Here is a 27,048-nt window from a genome sequence, read left to right as displayed (position 1 = left end):
TTAACCCAACAAAGACTACACCTGTCCAACCCACGGCCAGCCAGTTTCTCCAGCAGAATGCTGTGGCAAACAGAGACAAAGGCTTTGCTAAAGTCCAGGCAGACACCACCCACAGCCCTGCCCCTCATGCACAAGGTAGGTCTCCCGGTTTTCTAAATCCATGCTGGCAGGGCCTGACCCCTTGGCTCTCCTGTGACCACATTCAAGATAACCTCCTCCATAACCTTCCTGGATAGCATGGTCAGGCTACCAGGCCTGTAGTTCCCCAGATCCCTCTTCTGGCCCTTCTTGTGGATGGACACCATATTGGCCAACCTCCAGTCGACCTCCCTGAGCAGCCAGGACTGACAACAAATGATGGAGAGCAGCTTCACGAGCTTTTCCATCAGCTCCCTGAGTATACTTGGATGAATCCCAGCCAGTCCCATTGACCTATGAGTGCCTAAAGGGCCAATAAGCAGGGCTAAAGCATTCATAAACAGGTCACTAACTACTTCCTCCGGGATTACAAGGGGTCTATCCTGCTTCCTGTCTCTGTCTTTCAGCTCAGGGGACTGGTTACCTTGAGCTATACAGCAATTGATGTTAGAACCTATTACAAATTATTACAAATATAATAGTAGTTTAACAGGGTACAGCAAACTGCTACTGCTGTTTGCTGTTGCAGCTCTAGAACTTCCAGTGAAGTGGTGATTAAACAACTGAATATCTCAACTTCCAAATCAGCTCCCAATAATGTTCATTCCTACGTAAGTACAGATCAGCTTCCTTAAGTATTCACTCTGTTTACAGAACAATGCTCAGCTCCTTTAAACACTAAAAGCCAAATGATTCCATGTTGCAAAGAAAATCATCTCAGACTGACAGAGTAAAAAGGAGATCTGTTTTGAAGAATACCAAAATCTATATATCTCAGCTGAAGTTTGTTAACTGCTTGTTGTATAAAGGTAGTTGTAGCAATTTAAAGCACAAACCCAGCCTTTTTGCCTCAATTTTAATGAGCTTTTTATTTTAAAATTAAACAATGCCTGAACTAATTTGCATGTAAACTGATAGGGAACTGATAGGGAGCAGTAACTTAAGTACAATCCACTTTTTAACAACAACAGAAAGGGGTCAAAGCACTTCTTAAACATCAAAGTTGCTTACATAAATATGCACAAATTCAGCATTTCCCAAGCTATAAAAAGTGCCAGCAAATTTTCTGTAAAGGCTGTACTTGGTAGAATTTTCTCAGAGCTGCCAATGAGAAGCAATCGTTCACTGGAACAAGATGTAATCGAGCAGTATAAATGCAAACAGGATAAAAAAACCACCCCAAACCCCCATGATTTAAAATTAAACACGAAACAAGATTGGTTTTAATGATAAGTTTCTATATGCACAATTCACAGATGGCAAAGCATGCTATTAAATGAAGAGGTAAAAACATCAATTTAGACCAAACCAAAAAAAAAATAAAATAAAAAGGCTACAGGCTTTCCTTGATTTTACTCACTTTGCTTTCTGATACAGGTTGTCTTCCTTTAGTCTAAGACCTGTATTTCAGCACTAACAATGCAAAAAAGGTGACTAATCCGGTACTACTTCAGGGTGGGATGGAAGAGAAGGAGAACAGTAGGACACAAGGTTAGGAAATTCTAATAAATACTGGTTTATACGACTACACAAGATGCAGTGAAATGGGTGGTACTGCTAATTCAGTAAAGTTTTTCCAAAAACTGCATACATAAGAGTAAACCCAGGAAACAGTTACATATTTTTGAAGAACTTCATCAAAATTCAGAGGTAAAACCTTTGTTATTCTGTTGCATGCTTCCAAGTCCTGCTCATCTGTTACCCATTTAATCCAGTTTAGTTTCCAAGTCAAATTTCAACATGCTAGTACATACAATATCAAAATATTAATAATTAACCAGGCTTTTTCTCTTTTCATGAATAGCTTCTTGACCAAGAATAAAGGCAGGGGCATTCTATGCTCCTAGAACTGAGTGATACTTGGAATAAGAATGATGTCTCCTTCCAGAGTCCAGATATTTTGTACAAACATTGCCAAGAGCAGCATTAACAAGTGTAATGTTCTAGAACTAGACGCTAAGTGAATTTATATACTTATTTAATTTAGTTTATGAAAGCATAAATAACCCTGGATATTATCTAATTAAAGGACAATTTAACATTTTCAAAGAACATAGCCAATTCTTGCCCAATCAATTATTGTTTGTCAACACTTATTTCTGACTGTTAAGCATTTTGCTAGGTCCAGAAATCTCTCTTCATTCACACAGCATGATCTAAAATAGTTCCCTTAACTCTTGTCTGACAAGAAAAATCTCTTCAGTTACTTCCAAGTCACCAGCCACCAGACAGAAGTGACAGAAGACCAACTGCAATCACTAGTCATTCCATCTCAACTTGGTTCACACACAAGCCTATCCTCCAATCCTCTCTCCACAAATTTCATAGCAGTGAGTGTAGTCCCCTCAGCCAATTTTACCTGTACCTCATTAACCCTTATTTAGAATAAGATCACAGGTACTGTTACCACTCTTCATGCAGGCACTTTTACTCACTTGTTTTGATAGAGGCAGAAAAAGAAGGTGACCTAGGCATAGGAAGAGGTCTTAAAGATCTCAAATTAAAATAAAGGTTGGTCTATGAATTTCTTCCTGGGATTTTGCTGTAGTTTTTCTCTCAGTACTGATATCAGCTCCTTCCTTTGGACACAGTCCTTTAACACTCGACTTGTGGATGAGGTTTCATCTACCCTTCTACTTCCCACACCATTTTGCATTGTACTAATGATGGAAATAACTTCCTCTTCCAAACATCCTTCTGAAGAAAGTTTAATCACTGGAAGTTTTACCAATACAGTGACACAGGTATACCATGTTTCTGCTTACCCAGCTTTTTGAAGTAGTTACCATTGTTGAAGCACTAAGCAAGTCAATGATTAGAAGTACCAACACTTCCATGGCATAGGCAAGATGGAGAAACTTAGATCCCAAATCCAGGTGGCAGGTACAAGTTCACCTCTTCTGTCTATACCAAGTTGATACGACAGTCTGTCCCCAGACTCATAGTTGTCACGAGCTGAAAGACCTTGCAAATACCCCACGTGATGTTCACAGGCACAGCATCACAGAAAGCTGCTACTGCTTTTTAAGTATTTCAGCTAGCAGTCTCTAAACCCCAGTGATTCAAACATAATGGAATAAATGGGTCTTGGGACAAAGTTTCCCTTGTCTGCTCAAAGCAGAAGTAGAGGCTTCTTAAATATTCGCATTCAAAATGACACTAAAAAATTGTTAAAATTAGCCTCAAGTGTGAGCAATCACAGCTATCCTTTAATTGCTACTTTGAGTATTTTGTAACAGTAAGACACTGTTTTTCACTTTATGTTACCTTAAGTCTCCTCAGGTTCCACTTCAATGTAAGTTTTAGTTTTGCGTATCAGCAAAAGATTGAGAAATTTACTATTCCACTACTGTCAAAACAGTAGTGACCATTTCATAGGTTTGCTCAAAATTCGACCACCACGAATGAAAACGATGGTACAAATCCAACAATTCAGTAGATGGCACTATTCCACAAAAATCAAGGGAGGAAACCACGTCATCGCATAAACACGGGGTACCATGGAGCTAGAACTCTTATTTTACATATGCAAAACCAATGCTCACTCAGAGTGCCTTGCATTTATTTCATACTTTTCACAGAACGTGGAAAAATGCATGCCAAATCATTAAAAGAAATTACTGCTTTGTGGAAATATCTGTAATTTTACTTAGCTATTTTTGTCAAGGCATTTCCGCTTTTATACAGAACTCCACTTCACACCACAAATAATAGCTGCATACCAGTGTTGCATAAAGTAAGAGTTTCATGGTTTGTATTTACCAGAAATCCAACTCGACACAGAGTATTAAAAGGTTGATATTGTCCCTAGAAGTTGCTCATGCAACCTTAATTCACATCTCCTCAAATGCATGATGGTAATTTACTTTTAAAAGTTAATGCACTAGCTCAACATCAACTGCAAATGTTTTGCATTATTCAGGCTTAATTTTTTTTAAGTATGGAAAGGTAAGCGGTCACTAACAAAACCTAAATTGCCAGATTTAAAAACTGGCATTAAAACATGTGTCTTCAATACTATTAAGCTGTAAAGCATAGCCTTAAAAAAACCTGCAACCCATTACATCTTAACTCTTCTCTTAAAATTTGCTGCAGATGCCAAATCAGATCCTGCAGTTTGCTTCTTTCCCAGGTTATTTGAGGACTTCAGATGGGTCCTTTCCTTGGCCCCAAGAAATGCACCACTGGACAGCGCTCAGGAGTTCCCACAGGATTGTAAATACAGAGCTACTGTTTTGCACAAGCTGCGAGTTTCAGAAACCTAAGGGGTTTTCTTAGCACTTGGAAGGGATAATTCAAACAGTGTTATGAGATTTTCAAGTACCCAAGGCCCAGTTTAGGACTACAACAATATTTAAAACAGATCAACAGAAAAAGCACAGTCCAAGGTACTTCTCCTATACATCTTTCCTGCAGTTTTTCCTAATAGGCACTTTAACTACGAGATGGGGGGAAGGCATTACTTTGCAACTGTAGCCTCAGTGATTTTTCTCCTGATACTTAAGAGAATCTCCCCATCTCTTATTCACTTTACTTCCAGTGCCTGTCAGATTCCAAGTGATGTCTGACACTTCAGGCAGTGCTTATCTGCCCTGCTATTACACGAATGTTTGGTTTACAAGCAGAACAAATAAATAATCTGAGTCTGAAGAGCTATTTCAATCAACATTGACTGAAGGGGAAGAAGTCTTCAGATAATACTTTGCCACAAATTTCATGAAAATATGAAGCTGAAAAGAGGGGGGAAAGGAAGCTGAAAAGAGGGGGGAAAACCCAGATCAGGCCCATATCCCCATATCCCATCCAAAGCCCATATCCACATCCTAAAATGCAGGCTCTGTGTAGTCACAGGAAGCATTTCAAGAGTTACAATGCACATGTAATAGCACTACAAGATTGAGTCATATCTTAGCAAGTTTCACAATGAACATGTCTGTCTTTCCTCTAGATAAAAATAACCGAAATAATAGATATCCATATATTACAACTCACTTCACATAACTGAAATCATTCCAGTTCCAAGGGAACTTGAAGAAGTGCCACATACAGCAAACTGTTGCTTCAAGCTTCTCAAAGACACAGAGGGGCTATTTATGCTGCTCCAAACTTCCAAGTTTCTTCCACAATCCTGCACCTTAACAGAAATATCTACCAATAAGATGGTCTTAAGAAAAAAATACAAGCACTGGAGGTTTATAGTTAGATCTCTGATACATTTGGAGCAAGGCAAGGTTCAGGGGTTTGGGTTTGTTAAACAAGCCTTGATCTACACTTCCTACATAGTAAAGGAAAAGCTGCAGAAACAGTAGAGGTTTTCCTTTCCACATGGCACTTCCATATCCTTCACTATCATCCTGCTCCCCAAATGCCAACAGAACACATTCACATTTCCACTCTTCCTCTCACTTTTTTTAACCATGGTAAAGAGAAGGCAATGTAAAGAGCAAGTCTGCACAAAGATATGCTTGAAGAAAAATACAGATTCCCCAGAATTATTACCTACAACATGACTGTTGTTAAAGTAAAAAACTAAGGAAGTTTGAACTCTTTTTTTAAGCAATTTGGTTCTTACTGGAATCTTCAGCAACATATTTTGCACAAGAACTACTTACAAGAAAGTGAAATGGCTGCTGTTTGGTTAAAAGATAAAACCTACCAATTATGCATATTCCAAAAAAACCCTCGATCATCACCACTAGTCACAGTACTACCCCATAAAGAAAATTTAAAAAGAAAGAAAAAAGAGAAAAAAGAAAAAAATATCACTTGTTGGTTGAGGCGGAGTATCACCACAGACCAGAGCTTTACTGAGGTTTTAATGTTAAAGTCTGAAGTTACAGATGTCAAATAGACAGAGTTTCCTACCTTCTCTACAGAAGTTTCCAGCTATGAAAAAGGGCACTTCAGAAATGTCATAACATGAAAATATCCAAGGACTCAGACAAAAGAAAAGCATTTTCTAGAACAGGACTCTTCATCCAACCTCAAGATAGTTTCTCAGCACAAAATCCAGATCATTAAAATCAATCTGGAATTGTAGCCCCATCAACTCAGACCTGCTTGGAGTCAGAACCTGCATTTATGCAGTGCAGTTCAGTGCTTAATGTTTTTTTGATTAAACAGTCAATGTTTTGAGGGTCAGATAGCTTTTTCTACTCAGCAACAGAGAAAATGAAATTAATCTGTTTTGGAAGTTGACTTCTATAACACCTTCCATCAAAAATCTGAGAGGAAAACAGATGTAATTGTCAGCCTGTACAACTCCCTACAAGATGTAAGTGGCAGTTTTATGTATGCTCTGCATGGTGAGGAATGAAAAACGCATGAGTCTCAAATGTAAGCTGAACAGTAAACATCAGAGCTGGTTTGTGTCAGAGAAGTCACCTTTGGTGCTCATCAAATATTTACCAGGAAAAAAAAATGGGGGAAAACTATGTTTCCAAGATTTCACCAGAAAAGTTTGAAGAGAATAAATACTACCTTTACAGGTACTGTTTAAAGTTTATTTCTTCTTTCAAATGTCAGCATAGCAGAATAGCAATGAAACAGCAACAAATAATCCCACTGTATATTTACAGTGGCCAATAGCTCTGTGTGAATTAAAAATAAATAAATAAAAAAATCAAGAAGAGCATTAGACTGCCTGATGGTAAAGAACTACATCAGAACAAAATTCAAGTCACATATGTATTAAGAGAAAAAGCTAGGGAACCTTTTCTGGCTAACTGCATGGAGATTCACTTTAGTTCTTTGAAGCATTACAAGTCTGAAAGTGTTTCACTTGCAAAGCATCCCTACTTCTTTTGCAACAAAGGATGATAAAAGCTCCCAATTGGTACATTAGGCACTGCAACCTGAAGTCTGATTACTACTCATTTTTCTCACACACTCAGTCTGCTCAACTGTCTAAACTTGTGAGTCTGCAGAGAACCAGTAGTCTTCAAACTCACTGTCAGGTACAAGACCTCAGAGTCAGGACAAAAAACATTTCAGCACAATCAAGCCTACTTCTCCTCACAAACCATGTCCATGCACAAACTTGATCCTCTTGAAGCAGAGAAAAAAGAGGAAAGAGTGAAATCATTCACCCCAGATCACCAGAGATGTAGGATAGTTGCATTCCTGGAAACTATTCATGGACAAGGGCTACAATTAATTCTACTAGAAAAAGCACTATACTATAAAGCACACCTGAAAAATTAAGATAAGTATTTTTAAGAATTATTTTCTGAGAAAAAGAAACCAGTCCCATAGAGATGCCAAAAAAATTTAAAGATGAGATTTCCAAGGAAAAGTAGAAATTATTTCTATTACCCAAAAATTTCTAATAAGACAAAGCAGTGACTGTAAAAGAAAAATATAAGCTCCTTGAATAAAAATGGAGAAAGAAGATTAATTAGTGGCCTGTTGCAAAAATCCAAGATGAAACCTATTTTACTAAAAACCACTGTATTAGACTGATAGGTGTATTCCAGTCAAACATCAAGAAAATTAGTACATAGAATGGCATTTATTAGTAATCATTTAAAAAAAAACAAAAAACAAGAAGAAAAACAACCAGAGTTCTAATACACCAAATCCCAGCTGTGAGCACCACTGAGCTACTAAGATACTTTAGACTACTAAATATGTTTAAAAGTTCTTGTTCGGAGCCGTAAATTATATATTTATATTTATTCATACAGAATGCACTTACACTGATCTTTACATATTGTCCATTAAAACACTAAGACAACACTAAAAACAAGTATGCACAACTGAGTTTAATTTCATCATAAGTGAACTTCCCCCAGATTAACTACAGTTGTATAATTACAGTTATTGTCTGCACTATAGCAAATAAAGACAGGTAGAGAATCTTCTGTTACTCTGAAACTTTCAGGGTGGTATTTTAGTAGAATGAACTGTGTGGAAAAAGCTTTCAAACTGAGCTGATATGTGTCAGACAAGTGACACATGCTGAAATTTTCCAAACTATGCTTTTAAATGTTTTACCTGTACTGTAATCAGAGTCTGCATAATTCAAGTTTGACAAGAAATATAATTTCAGAAATATTTTGCAAGAATAGTCTCTTTGTACGAGTTCCTCTACAGCAAGTGAGATTATACTCCCGGAAATGTCGGTCCATTACTCTGCATATGACAATAGGAAGCCTCAGCAGTAACTTCTTTCAAATTGGTTACAATTACTCTGGTAGCACATCGTGAGGGCTGAGGAATGGCACAGAGCAGCATTTCTCCTTTAAAACTCACTCAAGGGCATCGTTTTCTGAATTGCCCAGCCCTGTGCTCACATTGCAACAGTAACTTCCACTGCAGACCAAAAACTGAAGGCAGAGAACATCCTCACACCGCAGCGTGATCATCACACTCCCGTCTGCACAACAGCGCCCTTGATAAACTCACCACTACACCACTCCAACAATCTTGGCATTTTACTTTATACCATACAATTAATATATTTTCATCAGTTGTTCAGGCTTCTCAAGTTTTAGCTTTAGTAGCAAAGACGTTCCCTTACTAACAAACCAGAAAAGCTAAGAAAATTTTAAGTTGTGTTCCAAAAATAACAGTATGTAGTACTGAGCTGAAATGAAGACATGTTTCTGGTTACATGCTATGGCGTAAAACAGCAGTTTCTAAATATTTTGAAATCAAACTTCACTGTCAGCATTATATGATGTGCTACTTCTCTTACTGAGAATTGCCAACAGAAAGAATAATCCAGAATGCCATTTATTTGATCTGGAAATTATTGGCAGAGTATTCATACGGGGAAAAAAAAATGTTTTAAACTGCCAGAGTTCAAAAGTAGTTTTCATCCTTTGCTACTCAGGTAAGAAACAGTATTGTAAAAGTTAACTCCTGCTTCCTCTCCTCTAAAATATGTATAAATCAAATTCTTTTTTTACTAATCATCTGACTATTAACATGATTTGGACTATAGTCACAATACTTCCATGGACCAGGTCTGCAAGAAAACGGATATAACAGTCACATCCTAGGCAGCCACACATACCAGGGTAACAGAAAAAACATTTGGACCTATACCTTTCTTTAGTTTTTTTTTTAAAACTAAAGATAGAGAAGTACAAAAGTTTAGGAAAATGGCAGTATTCTTTGTCAGTGGCTGCTACTTGAACTGTATTTCCTTTGACCAACAGGCCCTATGAAAACATGGGGACATTACTAACAAGCAATTACTAACATTGCTTTTGACATGTAGGCTACCTGATCTCTCCCCTTCCCCATCAGTAAATCATCAGGATTTCATTCTAAAAGGCTACATTTCCCACCTTATTATTTTAAAGGGGATATTCACCATGCCAGGTTTTTGGTGGGGTTTTTTGTGTGTGTGTGTGTGTGTGTGTCTTTCCTTTTTATCTGACATTTCGGGGTGGCTGTGGAGGCAATCCTACTTCATCAGTTTTCAAACACATATAAAAGGGAAAACCAGGCAAGTTATTGTTTTGCAGCCATTCACCACATTAATAAGCATCACTAAAGCTTAGTAACTGTACCTCAAACATCAACATTACAAAGTCCAGCTAAGAATGTTTTTCAACTGTGAAGATGAACATCTGCTCTGTTGAACAAGGTAGTATGACTGGATAGACCATATGCTTAAAAACTAAGACAGGCATGCTAATGCTATCAATTGAACATTAAGTGATCACAAAAAATACATAGTATTCCATCTTTCCCCCTAATGAGCAAGTTGGAAAATGCAAATAAGTTTTGTCCATCTGCTGCTACTGTCTCCGAGTCATTGTTACTAGTTGGGAAACAGGGAAGGCCTACAGTAGAAACTGTTAGCAAAAACATTGGACACCAGCTGGATGATCTTTTTAGTTGCCTACTTTTGACGTGTTACCCTCATCATTATTATGTGAGCCAAAAATCTGATATGGTTACTTGTACACATACCGAGTACAAGCCAAACAGCAGCTTCAAGAGGCTATGGAATGCAAACCCCTGCTTAAATACTATGAATCACACAAAATAAAATAATAGCTCACTAAGCAGAAGTACAAACATATTACTTCCTTTGGATCTGCACCATCTCTTTAGTTCCCTGGCTTACAAAGTTGCAAAGTTAAACTCCTATGGAGTTTATAGGAGAATATAAAGCAGGAAATGACAATTCATTCTTGGAGAATCCGTGAGGTACCTCAGAAAAGGGTGAGTTTGATCTACAGCCTTCTTGGTGGAGAACCTAAACACCACTCTCCACCAGCACTGCTTGTAAGAGAATTGTGTGGTTTGAGTGGGATGGGCTAAAGATTTACTGTGCACATGGAAGCAGTGGCCACTGCTACTATATTATATCAATCCTAGAAGAAAATTAAGCTTCAGGTTTCCTAAACATATATCAGGTTTTGTTACTACCTTTTTAAGGTGTTTAAGAAACAAAATCCCAGACACTTAGCACAACTGGCAAATAAAGTACCCTTGAATTATTTCTATCAAGCTGTAAACTTCTTTCTGTACAACAACAATCAAATAATTGATTTGGCAAACTGCAGCACTTTGGACTGCCCTTTTTCAAGTATTACAAGATCTGCATCATTATTATTACAAGAACTTCTGGCTTTATGTTTTGACAAAACCATCTGGACACAATCCTGAGTCATGTGCTAGAGGAGTCTGTTTGAGCAGGGGGAATGGACTAGATAACCTCCAGTGGTCACATCCAACTTCACCCATTCTGTGATTCTGTGATTCTGTGAACTTAGCATTCCTGAAAAGCACTTTTTTTTCTATAATTGCAGACATACATTTTTAGTTTCACCTACTTTCATGGTTCTTGGCACTCAAAATAGAATTCAAAGCAAAGAAACACCTCTAAGTAATAGAAAGTTAATAAAAATCTCAAATCTTTCAAGTAAAAATCTGTAAGATTAGAACTACTTAATCTTAGTATTAAGAATACTAAGACTATGGATGGAAGACTATGCAGGACCTACTCCTGATATTAAAAAAAAATTACTAATACAGTATTAAAATCAATCTTAATGCAGCAATTGATATGGTTGCCTCAATATAAGCACTTTCAATGACTAGATTTTTTTATTTAAGCAAAGCTTAGGGATTCAAAATACACTGAATCATTGCACAAAGCAATTAAGTTAAAATAAGTAGTACACAGACCAAGGATGTCATTCCACTGCGCAGATCTCAACACAAAGCCAGTTTTAGAATTTCTTAAAAGGAGAGATTTTTGAGTGGAAGACAAAATGGTTGTCATTTGTGTCAGTCTTAAACTGAACATCAGTGTGCCAGAACTAAACAACAACCACAGAAAAAGTAATTTCATAAATGCATTGTAAAAATCACAAGGAATCAGGATTCAGTATGAATCCCCAGAGGCTGCCAGAACTGCTACATATTTTAGAAATTTACTAAATAAATACCACTCTACCAGTCCTCTCTTCTGAAATATTTCTGTTTCAGCTGTTTCCAAGACCTTCATTATTTTAATGTGTCTAAATTCAGTAACACAGATAACACTGACAGAGATTTAAATTTTGTCATTAGGCCTTCACCTGTATTTGGACTGAAAGTCAACAGTGGTGGTAACTCAGCGCTTCCTTTGATAAACACATAAGCTGTACAATTAACAAGTGCCTATGGCAGAGGCGTTGACATGAATGGGGTCACTAAGTTATCATGAATACTACGAGGTAACACTTGACTGGCATTCAAGTGCCAATTACAATACCACAACTGAAACTTATGGGTCAGCAAAATAAGGGAACTCCAAAAGCTGCTGGCAGACAGCACACAGGCAATGGGTAAGCAATGCAGCTTTGCCTCAAAAGTAACACAAACCTACTCCTCAGGCTGGCAAACAAATTACTCCATGTCAAACTACTGGATCTCTGGGAAAGCAGAGTCTTGCCTACTTAGTGAGATGAACTTTGCAGGATCAAGAACCTGCAAAGTTCATCATACTGATCATTGTGGTTTAAAAAAAAAAAAAAAAAAAAAAAACTATGATCAGTTTGATGGGACATTTTAAGATAGGCACACTGAGAGCAAGAGGAAGAGGGAAGACCCAACAGATTAAAGACCTATCACAGTATGAACGCTCTCAAAACTGTTACAAACTCCAATATTTTTCAAATTGAAAACCACTACCAGACAGCTAAAATAAAGGGCAAAGTGAACGGTTCCCAAAATCCATGTCCTGCAGCTCTGTTTATCTTCATATTGAATGTAATAATTTGCAAGTTTTATTCTGTTTTTCACTGAGATTCTACATAGATAATCCAACTTCTAGTCACCTTAGTTATTGTGTAAGAAGACTTGCCTTTGCCTTTTGAAACCTTTGTACAACAAAGGGACCTGGACACTCAAAAGTCTAATGCAGTTACAAAATTTCTGTCCAACAAAGTTTGTTAGGAAGGGTTTGCAACCTTGATTTGTGCCTTCATGCTTTCTTTATCACATCTCAAATCTTAAGCCGCTTCTGTTCTTCCAGATGTGAATATTAAAACTGCTCATGTCATCCCTGCAGCAATAATGCCACTTCAATTCTAAAAGCCATTCCACAGTGATCAAGAAAGAACAAATCTAGCAAAATGCCAAATTAAGATCTTAGTGAATTGAGCAGTGTACCACAAGTCTGAAAGCCTAAGCCAGGCTCCAGCCATCCAATTTCCAATTACAGTTTGGCCACGCCTCGCATTGTGTGACCTAACCTCATCAGGTCACACAATCCATATACCACCTCAGTGTTTTAGTGTGAGAAATGGATTTGTAGAGGATTCTCTAAGCCTAACTGAAAGCTCACATGGTCTTGTACATCTGTATGCAAACTCTGAGATAAGGTGTGCTGACTTAGAAAGGCCATGGAATAGAGAAGACATTGTTGAGAGAGAAATTGAACTGGAAACAAGTTTCAAACAATGGCCTTGCAAGCAGACTAGATATTTTGGAGAACTAGAACTGTGAAAGATGCACTGTAGCAAGACCATGTGGGGCAAAATAATAGGTGATTGGTGATAAAAGTATTAGCAGCATTGTGTGGCAAAAGCTAATAGGCTGAAAAACATTTATGAGGTATTGTAACAAAGAAATAGTTTGGCTTCTGATTGTGATGGCAGGAATTGTAACATCTGTACCGTCTCACCCTTCTCATGAGACTGAAAATGGAATAAAAGTCTATAAAACGCCTCTCAGGAGCCACATCTCTGGGTCAGAAAAAGGGTATTTCCCACATTTCACAAATAGCAAAGTGGTACAAGGAAACAAACCATGGTAGTTCTACAGTAACCCGCAAGCTTACAAACTTTGCATGCTTTCCAAATATTTCCTTCTCCAGGTTCAATATCACCCAGCAAATTTGAAGCTGCAAGGCTATACCCATTAAGCTTCTGCTTTGTCAGTAAAATACCTAGAGGGAAGTTTTCATTGTAAAGTTCATTCTTGTAGATTATAGCATGAGTTCCAATACAACTATACTTCAGGTTTTTTGAACAAAAGCAATTACTACTAAAAGTTGTATTAGTAGAGTTAAAGTATATGCAATAACGCTCCCAATGAAAGACCTGCAGCTTCCCCACAGCCACAGTTGCTATAGCATGGCCTTACCCACAGACCCTTCAGAGATCAACCTGCTCTAATGTGGCTTTACCCACGGCTGCAGTCCTTCCAGAGGAATACCTGCTGTCTTGTGGGATTATCCATGGCTTTCAGGTGCTCCAGCATGGGCTTACCCACAGGTACGGATGTGATCTACCTGCAGCAGCACAGACTGACCCTGGGCCTCCGGCCCTTCAGAGGTGTTCCTGCTGCTGCACTGACACAGCCACAGCTGCTTCCACATCTCCTCTGCCTCATGGATCCATCCGCGGGTCAGGTCCCTGTGACCGAGGCCCACGCTGCAGTGCCGGCCAGCCTAGGCCAGAGCACAGACCCACAGCGAGTCCTGGGCACTGCCAGCCCCGGCACAGACCCACAGCGAGTCCTGGGCACTGCCAGCCCCGGCACAGACCCACAGCGAGTCCTGGGCACTGCCAGCCCCGGCACAGACCCACAGCGAGTCCTGGGCACTGCCAGCCCCGGCACAGACCCACAGCGAGTCCTGGGCACTGCCAGCCCCGGCACAGACCCACAGCGAGTCCTGGGCACTGCCAGCCCCGGCACAGACCCACAGCGAGTCCTGGGCACTGCCAGCCCCGGCACAGACCCACAGCGAGTCCTGGGCACTGCCAGCCCCGGCACAGACCCACAGCGAGTCCTGGGCACTGCCAGCCCCGGCACATCGCCAACACTTTGTCACAGCATTCCCTGAACAGCACAGCAGCAGCGAGAGCAAAAACCAGCCACTAATGAGCACTGGACTCCAATGTACAGCCAGGCAGGCAAGGCTCCTGACAAGCATCTGCCAATTAATAGCTAATCAGCAATTACAGCTATAAATTCAATCTGGCACATTCCAGTCAAACCTCTCATTATCTCAAATCCTTTGAGCTACACATTGGGTGTCATAAAGGATTGTTGCAGTTTCACCCAAGCCAGCAACTAGGCTCCACACAGACACTTGCTCATTCCCTCTGGTGAGATGGGGAAAAAAATTGGAAAAGAGAGAAAATTGGAAATGAGAGAAAAACACAAGCAAGGCACAACAAGGAATTCATTCACTGTTTCCTGTGGGTGGGCAGGAGCCACCTCCAGGAAAGCAGAGCTCCATCATGTGTAACAGTGTCTTGGAAAGACTAAAGTCACCACTTCAAACATCTTCCCTTTCCTCTTTTTTCTTCCAGCTTTATATGCTGAGCATGACACCACATGGTATAGAATATCTCTTGGGTCAGCTGTCCTGGGCTGTGTCCCCTCCCAGCTACTCGTGCACACCCATGCTGCTCACTGGTAGGGTGGGGCCAGAGGCAGAAAAGGCCTTGGCTCTGTATAAATCCTGCTCAGCAAGAAGGAAAACACCCCTGCATTATCACAACTGTTTCCAGCACAAATCCAAAACACAGCCTCATACCAGCTACTGTGAAGAAAACTAACTTGGCTCCAGCCAAAACCAGCACACTAAGTTTCCCAAAAAGTAAAACCACAGATTTTAGAAGAACATGATCTTATTTATTATAAAAAATTCAGTCAAAGTTTTCTCTGTGTAGGACTCAGCTGTTTTAATTCCATGCACTTTTAGGAGATGCATGCCTCACCACTCATTTTGGCCCTATTTCATTTCAGAATACCCAAAAGTAGCTGATTTTCTTCATTTAGAGGGTGGGAATTTTTAACTAAGATAACAATAGCCACATGAACAAAGTGCTGGATGATACAAGAAGAAATGCAGTAGTATTAAAAGAAATGGAAATGTGACAAGATTAAAATATGCTTTAAGCAAAGTAGTTTACTTGTTTAAACTACTCTGTGTGAACTGAGTGGCAAGGCAGGCAATAAATATTTTCTTAATAATAAATAATCCCAATGTCTCTCTGATATGACACAACTGCAATATTTTTAATAGCTTTACCAAAGTACTCTTCCCAGAACAGCCATATTTGTTCAAAGTCCAGAGTACTACTGATAAGGGTCGAGACCATTTTCTTCAGTGTACAAATGCCAAAAGACCCTGACCATCCACAAAAGAGCACTTCAGTTCAAATTTGGTATAATCACACAGCCAACAGAATTACAGAGCAATTTAGGTCAGAAAGGATCACTCAGGTTCATCTGGTTCAGCATCCCACTTCAAGATGTGCAAACTTCAGTTGGATGCTGTTTAAAAAACTGAAATCTTTCAATACACTAAACAACTCCAGCCACTGTCTACTGCCAGTGTAGAGCTACTACAGAGAAGAAAGAGCAAGTACATAACTACTTCAATGAAAAAATACCCAAAAAGCAAAAACCCCAACTCACAAGTATCTCAGGCTGATATTTCCATACGGAACAAAATCAGTCAGACTGCCTTGCAAAGTCTGAATGATCCAAATGAGAAGTAACTTTAATGGACATAATCACACCACCACTTGGAAATTTTGTTAGAGCTTCGGAGAATTTACCAAATTGCTTGAATTTTGTACTACACATATACAGCAAAGCTATCCAGATGCTGCAACAAGCACTTCATCAGAAACTGACTGCATGGAACCACATACCCAGGCTTTTGAGCTATTTGATTTTTTTAAAAAGTGAGTTCTCAAAAAGGCTGGAAAATGGAAATCACAGAAAACAAGCTTTATACACCCCAAACAACTTATAAATAGAAATAAAATCTTCAGCCATTTGCTTGCACAAGTCATCTTTTAGTGCTGAAAAGACTGTGGGGAAATTAACAGATACTGACATTCAGGATGACTGGAATCTTCTGATTTTTAATGATGGAATGATGAACAATCCAATTTTTCTCCTTCCTGTGAACTTGGTCTGCAAGGGGGAAAAAAAAGAGCCAACTTTAATTAAATAACCTATTCTGCTTGGGAATAAAGAGTCAAAGGCACAATTTGGTCTGTGTGGAAGGTAAAACACTTACTCTACAGGTATTCCCTCTGTTCTCAATTATTTCTAGTGAAAATGGTCTTCCTTTCTAGAACTCCCTCTATCAACAAAGAGGCTGAACTTCATGCTGCAAATGCATATTTTTAAGGCATGAAGCACCAGCAGACATTGTATTCATGCTGGGAGACTATCACAAAACATATAATTTGATATATTGTCCTAGTTTTGCTATAGAGAAATTAATGTGCAGAAAAATGAAGAAACTTGTTTAAGATGGAGCAGTTAATCAGCAGGGACCAGGAGAATTCCTTCAATATTTCTGCTTTATCTTCAAAGTTTATTCTACCTTATAAAAGCAAACAAAAATGCTCAGCTGACTATTATTATTAATTGTAAGGGGTCCTGGACTTAAAACTTCTGAGGTAACATCAACCTAAAGGCAAAAAAAATCCTGAAAAAGTTCATTACATCTTTCTCTAGCCTCTTCAGAGTTTACACACCCCCCTGTTCAGATCACATTAGGCTTCCAGAGGGCCTTCTAAGCAGAGGAGCAAAAGCAATGCAGACCACAGAAGCACGGCTGTTACTTATGAGCACTGCCAGGATGTCACGGGGTAAAGTCTAACCAACTACACCAAGTTAAACCTTGAGTAGATCGACTGAACTCTGACTCATTAGAAAGTTTTGGTATCTGCTGGGAAAACAAAGCACAGCCAATTATACACAAAACTTTCTTAAGACAGAGGACTATATGTCCTACTTTAATGGTTCAGGCACACACAGAAAAGAAGCAAAGCAGAGATGAATTTTTAACTACTTGATATCTCACATGCTGCAACAGTAGATCAAGAGGTGAAAGCCACCGTGGTAACAGCAGCTAAATCCCTTCAAATATGGAGAAAATCAAAGATACTGACCTGCAGTGACAAAAGAGGCCACCAGCAGCTGACACCGACAATAGCAGTTTGAAATCAACAGTGAGCACAATTGCTTCCTGTGGGGATCACAGCCACAAAAAGCCAGCACAGAGAAGAGGGAGCCTGAGGCAGAACTGCCACACAAGAAGCAGGCCACCAGCCAAGACACACACCTCAGACAGCTGGAACAAGTATCCTCCAACCAGCACTGCAAACTCAGAAGCACAACCGGACCAGCATGTCCAGGTGAGTGCCACTACTTGTGAGGAATCATTTGAGATTTTATGCTGCTCAGCACAGTGCTTCTGCCCTTTTGTCTACCTCATCCCTCAATCTTCCTTGCAACAGAGAAAACAAAATCCAACAGCCTGGCTGTTTTTAACAGATCCTAGTGTCAGGAAGAGGGTCACATCAGCCTACTCAAGGTTTCTACTTTACTAAGCTACTCTGTAACTTTTCCTTATACACCATAAAGTAACCAAGCCGTTGTTCATAGCTGAGAACAGAACAAAGCTTCTGTTATTAATTGCTAAAAATGTTCTTTTGGGGGCAGGGAAATACTTCTCTAATTAATATGTTTGCCTCCAAAGAGCTTGGGTTTAAAACTCCTAGCTAAATAAGAGTTATAAATGTTTCTTAGTAACTAATCAAGCTTTTTTAAATGAATACAAGGGATACACTGCTCAAGTTAAACCAGTGAATAATCCCAAACTAACTTTCATGACTCATAAAGTTAAAGTTTTACACTGAAAGCAGTCTCTTCCTACTGTTTTTACAGACTTTTCTCCCTCTTAACACTGCAGGATCTAGAATCACCTGCTGCTTATGGGCATAGAACGGCCAAGTTGCCCCTCTGGCACATTATGATACCAACTACACCCATCAAGCCTAGAAGCTAAAAATATTAACAGAGTAGTAATTCTACTTCTAATCCCATTAGTGCAACATGACACCTATAATTTAGGTACTACCATTTTTATATTTACTTTGTGGATTTAGAGGATTCAATACAGTGTTGATGTTTAGTATATTTATCCACTAAGATAAAGAAAGACAAAGTGATTGAACTGGCAGTATATTTGTAACCACAGATTTTGGTTCTTCAGAAGAAGCTTCAGTTCTATTTTTACAAATAATTTTAACTATACTGCAAACATTTAGTACTTGTGTATCAGAAGTCTCTCTGTACTTTCAGTAGTGCTAACAGAGTCCTCATAAAGAAGAATGAGATAAGAGTGTGATTTACAAAGCTCCTTATATTAACCTGTTTTGATCAATACTGGTTTGAAATTTAAAATACCCAATTTGAAGACTGACCAAATACAGAGAACCTCTGTACAGAAGTTAGCTGATAAATAGCCCAAAGCCAAATCAGGACTGTAACACTATTTTCCTCACAAATTAAGGAAATCTCAAACAGGTTCTCACTCCTTGATTTAGGAATATTTTTCCTTTAATATCCTTTCCAAAAAAACCCCAAACTTGTTTGTCCATTCCTCAGATTACTTACTTGCAACAGAAAGCATAAAAAGATGTACCTACACCTGAAGACACAAGGAAAACGCTAATACCCAGCTCCCAGGCTGTGAAGAAAACATAATCATTCCTTGACTTCTATACTCTCACCACATGAATGCAGAAGAAAATGAGGACTGACTTCCATTGCACTTTTATGATTTTTCAACGAATAACATTTTAATGATACTCAGTCTTTCTAGTCCATACCTCATTTCAATTAAAACACTTCTGCAGCTTTAAAGAGTAAGTGGCTCCCTCTTTAATGAACCCTTGCACGTAATTTATTATTCATAAAAACCTTAGCAGACAAAGCATTCTGAGGGTTGGCTCTCTCTTTGAGCAATAGAATGAAATAAGCACTTCTTGCAAGCCTCACTCTTACCCACTCTTCTCAAACCAGCAGAATGCAAGAGGCTGCTTTTACACTGGGAATATGTCTGAGTCTATTCCTTCTGCCTGCATTCCTCCATCACAAAGAGGTAATCACAGGATAGGCAAATTCTGCAGTGCTGTCTGGTTACAGGGCTACCCTGTCAGCTGAGAGCTTTTAACCAGTTCTTCCAAGAATCAAGAACTGCATCAAAGTACTAAGAAGCATATTCATCAAGTTAGAGGAGCACTAACATTTCAGCCTCTGCAAGAAACTTCTTCCCTTTCTATAGAAAATACATTTTCTGTCATTTTCTCACAGTAATGCTTTCTTCCCAACAATCTTGCAATACCTCTCTCAGTTATTTTGAAAGCAATTCTCACTCCACGAATTCACAGGTGAGTGTAGCCATGGATGAGTGCTCAGAAACAGCTTTTGTTGAGTCATCATTACCCAAACTGCAACATCATGTTGCCCAAAATTACAGGTGAGTAAGCTCTAAACAGGTACATTTTTATCTCTTCTTTGCCTCCAAACCAAGTTCTTACTTCTGTCTCTTTTTGCTTTCTCATCTATTCTACCAATATGAGAGTAATTAACACCACCCACACACAGCTCACTCTTCATTTAAGTCAACTCTGTAATGTCTTCAAAAAGGAAATTTATGAAATTAAGTGTAGTTTCAAATATGGCATTAAGAACATTGCATTATCACCACTATTCCTCATGCTCTGAGTTAAGAAATCCAGAGAGTTCATAATAGAAATCTAGTTTTTCAGTTCTAGTTTTTCAGCTTTTAAAAGTCAACCCTCTTATGGCAATTAACCTCATAGATAGCGTAGTGATATACCAGAAAGAAACCAGAAAGGTCGTCTTGGAGACTAATAGAAACACCAAAGGAAATTGTTAGATTTACCTAGAGTTTTAAGAGGATTAAGTCAATTTCTCTAGCAAGATGGCCTAAGCCTTCCCCATAATGTTTAGAATTCAGTCAGTTTCAGGACAACAAAGAATTCAATTCATTCTCCTATGCTGACAAGTAAAGGTTCTGGCAACAGCAGTGTGGATTAAAAAATCTACAGGACACCTTCTTTTAAAAATAAAAGTTTAAACACATATGTTGTTACATGGCTTGGATAGTAGCATATGGCTGTGGTACCATATGGCTATAAACATATGGGTAGTTCACTTTTTACGAACAAGAAGAAGCAGGGTTACTAGTGCTTTACTTCACAAATCCATTCCGCTTCTCTCAGTCACTTGGAAGCTTTTAGCAAGATACAATTCCTGGACTTTTTATACTGTCCTCACTTGAAACCCTCATATGGCAACACAGAAGTAGTAGTAGGTCACTAGAGCATTACAAAGTTTATTTTCAGAACAAGCCCAACAAAAACAAGTCCACCACCCAAAAAGAGCCCAACCAAAACCCTACAAAAAACCCAACCAACCAAACACCACCTCACCAAGCAGCACAGAACATTTCAACCCCAGAGGATAGAGCAGAACAACAAAGCAGAGCTCAGCCCGTCTCTCTTTAGATTTGCAGTCAGCTGCTGTAAGTTGTCAGCACGCTAGTAACCCTCTACAAAATCTATCTACTAACTTGAGATAACAGCGACTGCGCAGCCGTGCCTCACATCACTGACACAACTTGAACTGACACAGAGAACAACCGAAGCAGCCAAGCCACCCACCCACAGCAAAGAGAGCCTGCTGTTTCTCCCCCCTCCTGCATACCTGGTTCCCACCAGACTTCCGAATGGTTGCAGCAGCTGAATCAAGACATCACTTGTGTGAGGCGCACTAAATCCACGTCAGAAAACAAAAGGATACAGCCTTAGTGCTCCAGTCTGAGTCCCAATGGCCAGTATTTTCTGAACCGGATCAAATGCCAAGGCTGAAGGTTGGTAGGGGAAACCATGGCGCACAGTCTAACAAGTCACAGCAGCGCAGCAACAATGGGTCAAGCAGGATACCAAAAATAAACAGAATCAAGACCGTATGTTAGAGAACAGGATTCAATGTTAATCACAATTGGAAAAGGAACTACAAAGTTTAATCACAGATTGAGAAAATCACCTGCTTTACACAGACCAGTTACAAAAGACTTCTTTAGTCATAATTACTCATTCATCTTTGAGCATCAAGTGACAGTCAGACTTTCTGAAACTTAATTTGAATCTTCCATTTCTTCTGTGTAAAGACTAAGCATTTAAGTATCAACTTAAGTAAGTATCAACTAAGCATTTCATTTCTTCATCTACCTCATTCCCTGAGTAATCTTATTTTCTGCTCTAACAAAGATGCTAAACTATTAAAATCTGAGGTGCTCCTAGCAAGTTTAGGAACAAAGCCAGACTTGTCATCAGAACTATTACAAACTACTAGACTTGCTTTTCTGAGAATCACTTCGATTTCGATCCAACAGACCCAACATGACAGTGCAACCTCTCTCAGCTCAGTAAAGAAAAAAACAGCACCTTGAGTTTGACAGAACCAATCTCTCACCCTCTACTTCCCCCAAAGAGAACTGGCAGCCCCAGAATTGACAAAACAAAAAAATACTTCACTGAACAAAAGCAAATCTGCTCAGCCACAGCATTCTTTCTTAATACAGAGCTATTGGCACATTTAGCTTTTTTGGTTATCCAAGACTAATTTGGTAATTGACCAAGCAATTAGACTTCTCGGGCTGCAATCAGTCAGAACTGAGAACATAACACAAGTATCACCTATCCTTACTTCCACTCTAAATGCACACATCCTAAGCCATACAAATGCCAGCTTTTCTATTTCTAAACCTTTAGCTTAAAGCAGAGGCATTTAAGGAGCTCATAAATGCACAGCTAACTTCTGATACACTCCTTGTACTTCACTTAAGTTGCAGGCATACCCCACAACTCTCCGTATTTCACAACTCAATAAAGTCTGGCAATAGCTCTGCTCTTCTCCAAATCCTTTGTGACCAACTCCTGAAAGCAGCAGAAATGCCTGCAATACCAGAAAAAAAAGCAAGCTCGTCCATGTCAAGCTAGGCCATGGGTGCACTGCAAACATAAAAATGAGTATTGATATTCCAATCAGCTTTTATTCCTCTGGATACAGCTGGTGGTTAATTCGCTGCATCATTTTCTGAAGCGTGCAGACACAAACTGCAGCTACTGTATCACACACAAGCAAATAAATAAACGGGAACTTCATCTCTAGATAGCATTTGCAATAGCAGCATCACCAACTTGGCAACACACTGCAGTGAAACCACCACAAACATCGAAAGCCTTTTTCAGGCGTAAAGGAACAGGATAAATAATTTCCAAATAATGCAGATTTCCTGTCCTCCGGGCCCATTAGCAGAGGCTTCTACTCAAACGCCACGATAAACAGATCTGCACTACAGCTAAGTATCACTCCTTCCCTCACCCATCCAACTCTTTCTACGAAGCCTTACCGAACGCTGCGAGTATTACTCGCATGAAGGAGCCGAGACGACGACAACCCCGAAACTCTCAAAAAAAGATGACTAAAGAAAGCCAGCGAGACCTGTACAGCTACACCCACCGCTTTCTTCCCGTCTTCGCCCCCGAAATAATCAATCCAAATAAGTAAACAGGAGCGGCGGGCAGGCTCGGCGAGGTCGGTACGGAGCAGCAAAGCCCGCAGCGCCCATCGCGGCGGCGCGCCCCCTTCCCCGGCCGCCCGCCGGCTCGGGGCTGCAGCATTCATTCACCTTGCAGAGCTGGAAGTGCTCGGACTGGAGCGTCTCCTGGATTTCGGTCTCCCGGTTCCCCGCCTGCTGCTGCTGCGCGGCGGACGACGCCGAGGCGACGGCAGAGACCGCCGTCAGGCCGTCCAGCACCTTCCTGATGTTAAATTTCCTCATGGTCCTCGGCGGCGGCGCTCCCGCTCCCCCGGCCTCGCCGCCGCCGCGCTGTCACCGCCGCGCCGCCCGCCCCTCAGGCGGCAGACGAGCCCCCGCCGGGGAGGGCGGTGCAGGGGCGGCCCGCGGCCGGGGGCGCCGCGCTCCTCCTCGTCCGCGGGGAGGGCGGCGAGGCGTCAGTCCGGCAGCGCAGGGGCGCTTCTCATCGGGGCCCGCGGGCTCGCAGACGGAGACTGGAGCCAAGCAAACAGGAGCCGGTCAGCCCACCCAGCGCCGCCACCGCCGGTCCCACGCTCGCCGCCCGCGGCCGCCCCGCGCCCTGCCCGCCGGGGAACGCGGCTCGCCCCGAGCGCCGCTGGCCCCGCCCCGGCCGCCCCTCCCGCCGCCGGGGCCGTGCGGGCTCCTCTCCTCTCCTCGTCCCTGCTGCCCGCGGAGCCCCCGCGCAGCCCCCTCACAGCGCGGCGCCCGCCGCTGTCACCCGTCCGCGTGCGTGCGCGCGTGTGTGCGCGTGCCGCTCCCCTCCCGCCGCCGCAGCCTCTCCCCCCGCGGCAGCGCAGCCGCCCGCCCCGCGGCTCGCCTCGGCACCCTGCGCCTCCTCCTCAGAGCTGCGTGTGCCGACAGCCAGTCACCAGCGGGGCTTCTCCCGGCTGCTGCCAGCGCCTGCCGCCCGCCCCCACAACCATCCTCCTCCTCCTCCTCCTCCTCCTCCTCCTCCTCCTCCTCCTCCTCCTCCTGCCGCGGAGGGAGCCTCCCCCGCCTCTCGGTCGCTCCCCCTTGCCTGACAGCGCGGAGCGCAGCGCCCCGGGCAGGAGCAGCGGCGGCGATACCGCGGCGCCCGGCCCGGCAGCGGCAGGGCGGCCGCTCATGCGCGCTGAGAGCGGCGGCACCCGGATGTGGCGGAGCCGCTCCCCCGCCCCGCCGCGCCGTGCGGGGGCCGGGGCGGCGTGCGGGCCGCGGGCGGGGTGCGGCGGGGCGGCCGGGCCCGACCGCTGTGCGCCGGCAGGGCGGAGGCGGCGGCAGGTAACAGGTGGTGCCGGCCCGAGGCTGCCGCGGGCAGCGCCGCCCCTCCGCCGGCGCGGCGCCGGCGGCGCTCGACGGCTGCAGCGGAGCCGGGCTCCGCGCGAGGTTTCCCGCGGGAGATCCCCGCCGCCGCGCCTCGTCCCGGGCGGCGGGGCCGTGGCGGGCGGCGGCGGCCGGCGGAGCAGGGACAGCGCGGAGCGGCGGCGGGGCTGCGGGCGAGCCCAGAGGGGCGGGCGGAGGGGTGCGAGCCCCCAGTACCACGCACCCCGAGCGCCGTGCGGGTGCTGCGGCCCCGGGCCGGGAGCGCTCGCTGTGCGCTGGACAGAGATCTGCGGCCGAGCCGCCCGACACCGCCCGGCGGAGTCACCGCCAGCCCCGGCGTCGCAAGGCGAGCGCCGGGGTTACAAGGTGCTTCCATTCATTCCTATGGCTGCAAAACCAATTTAAACAGGTGGCACAGAGTCAAAAGTTTCTGATAGCCCCTGTTGTACAGTATTATGTATTTGCTTTTAATTTCTTTTACTGCTAGCTTGTCGTTTGGGATTATCTAGTCAGTGGTCAGACAGTAGATATTATTTGTCTCAGTCGTGTTTCTTTATTCATGAAGGTCATAATTATTTGTGACTCATTATTGAACTTTTCAGCTAAAATTAACTAGTCGATCATCCCTTTGGAGGGAAAACTTGTAGAGATGTGAATCAAGACGTTGGCTCACGTTTCCTAGCCCCAGCATGAATGCCTTAGCAGTAGAAGGCTCTGCACACTGGCAAATGGTCCTTTCTGGTGGTGTTCCCAGCCTGGCGGCCAGGCATGCTGTGTTAGCACAGTGTCCAGTGTCGTAGTGCTCTGACGGATGAGCATAATCGGAATGCAGCGGAATAGCTGCGATGCAGCCGTCTTCATAACCTCGGAAGTCAAAATCCCTCAAACTCTTCTTAGACTTGTAAGCTCTTGTTAATTTACAGCTGTAGTGCCAGCAGGTATATGATGTATAAGCATTTGAAAGAAACCAGGACAGTTCACATATTCTTGCAAAGTGAACTTACAGAGCTGTTCTTTTGTGTTACTAGGAGTGTTGGACATTTCCTGAAATCATATTGGTAAAATGTGAAAGAAAGCTTCTAAAAATGAGAAAAGTCCTAGGGGAAAAAAAAAAAAAAAAAAAAAAAAAAAGAAAAAAAAAGTAGACTTAAATAAGGTTCAGTAAATATCTGATATAAAAATCAACTTAATTTTAAGATATAAATATGTACAGTTTCAGCATGTCTTTAATTATCTGCAACATATTTTAGCTAACTGTGTATAAGTTACAGAAGTAATGTCTATTTTCCCATCTACTCACACATACTTATTATAACACACTGAACTGGGAAGAAAACTTGTAGAACTGGGCCATGTTTGAATGGTAAGTGTAAACTGTTACAGGTAAAGACAGGCACATGTATGTTTTTAAGAAAATAAGTTATAGTCCCTTTAAGTCCTCCTGTACAGTATGTTTTAGGCCAGGCTCTGCAAACACTCCTAGATACAACTTTGATAGCTAAAAATCACTAACCTGATTTTTAATAGGAATAATAATCACAGCACCAGCCCCCCTCAAAACTGTGTGAGAAATTAAAGGACATTAAAAGCTCACTTTTTGTATACCGCAGTCTCTTTTCTTTTTCTTACTATCTATGTACTTGACCTATGAATGCATTCTTTATTTGGACTGTTGATTTTTAGAGAAAGGATTGGATTTGATTTTCAGTTTACATTAGCACCTAGAGGAGGACTTCATTGATTGTTGCAACCTTGTATCGATACATGCAAACTTTGAGGTAAGTGATACAATATACACTGGGTTGGACGATACTAGTTCCTCTCCCTCACTCTTTCAGGCTGATGCCATTCAAAAAAGTTTGTGTTCTCTGGGACTTCAGCTCTTCCTGTAAAAATGTTTAAAATATTTTTTTCCCAGCAAATGAATGAAAAAACTCATTGAGTTCACTGGAACATCATTTGGAACAGTAATAGGCTTTTTAATATTATAGTTCAGTAAATATCGTCTTTATCGCTGAGGATTTAGCCGTTGTGTTTGAGAGCTTCTTTGGGCCCTCCAGCACTTTCACAATAACCACATCCTGTTTTACAAACAAGGCCATTCTGCTTAACCTCCTTCATGTTTCCCACTCAGACCTTCCGGCCTCCAATGTCAGAAATCACTTGCCAGTTCTATACCCCATCCAAGGTTCAGTACCTTGCACAGCTGCTCAAGAAGCAGTCAGACCCAAATAGTGTCCATCACTCTTGTACTCACCTATGACAGAGTCCAGTGAGGACAGAGCCAGTGTTAAATGCTCACAAGTTTCTTAGGCCCCAGCAGTGCCGTGGAAATCCCTGCCATCAAATGAATCCACATGGCTTAGGTTTTCTTTGCCTGTCATTTCTTTCTGATCTTGTTATCTAAGGCTGCTAGAAAATTAGAGAGGGGATCACTTGCACATTTCTTGATTGATATTCTACAGATGCCACATAAACAGCCACTGTTCCTAATAGTTTCTGAGACAATGGGGCATGAAGCATTGTCCACATATCAGTGCGATCCCACAGACCATTAGTTAGTGTAGGTCAGATTTGCTGGGTCTTTTGCCTCAAGACATTCACAATAACTTCACAGGTGACTGTAGGGTGCAGTTATCACTGTGCTTATGAGCCTTCTGGGTTGGTTTGGGGGGAGGTTGGTTGTTTTTGTGGGGTGA

General features: G+C 41.8%; 1 protein-coding gene across 10 annotated transcripts in view; it reads right to left on the bottom strand.

Annotated features, from left to right (window-relative positions):
* The window catches only part of STXBP5 (syntaxin binding protein 5), a 106,260-nt gene extending 82,383 nt beyond the window's left edge, over positions 1-23,877 (bottom strand). For 4 of the 10 annotated variants that reach the window (XM_063390345.1, XM_063390344.1, XM_063390343.1 and 1 more), the window contains exons 1-2: positions 23,138-23,735; positions 21,244-21,341 (exon numbers count right to left, since the gene is read on the bottom strand). In XM_063390345.1, coding sequence (XP_063246415.1) covers positions 21,244-21,341; positions 23,138-23,290 — 251 coding nt within the window. In that variant the 5' untranslated portion in view covers positions 23,291-23,735. Of the gene's footprint in view, positions 1-21,243; positions 21,342-23,137; positions 23,737-23,765 lie in introns of those variants that run through there. The other 6 variants (XM_063390348.1, XM_063390350.1, XM_063390349.1 and 3 more) reach the window with 4 other exon arrangements.
* Positions 23,878-27,048: the final 3,171 nt, after the last annotated feature.

This window comes from Prinia subflava, chromosome 2, assembly GCF_021018805.1.
Source record: "Prinia subflava isolate CZ2003 ecotype Zambia chromosome 2, Cam_Psub_1.2, whole genome shotgun sequence".
NCBI lineage: Eukaryota > Metazoa > Chordata > Aves > Passeriformes > Cisticolidae > Prinia > Prinia subflava.
Note: the sequence above shows the minus strand (reverse complement) of the source record. Positions and strands in the feature narration are given on the sequence as shown.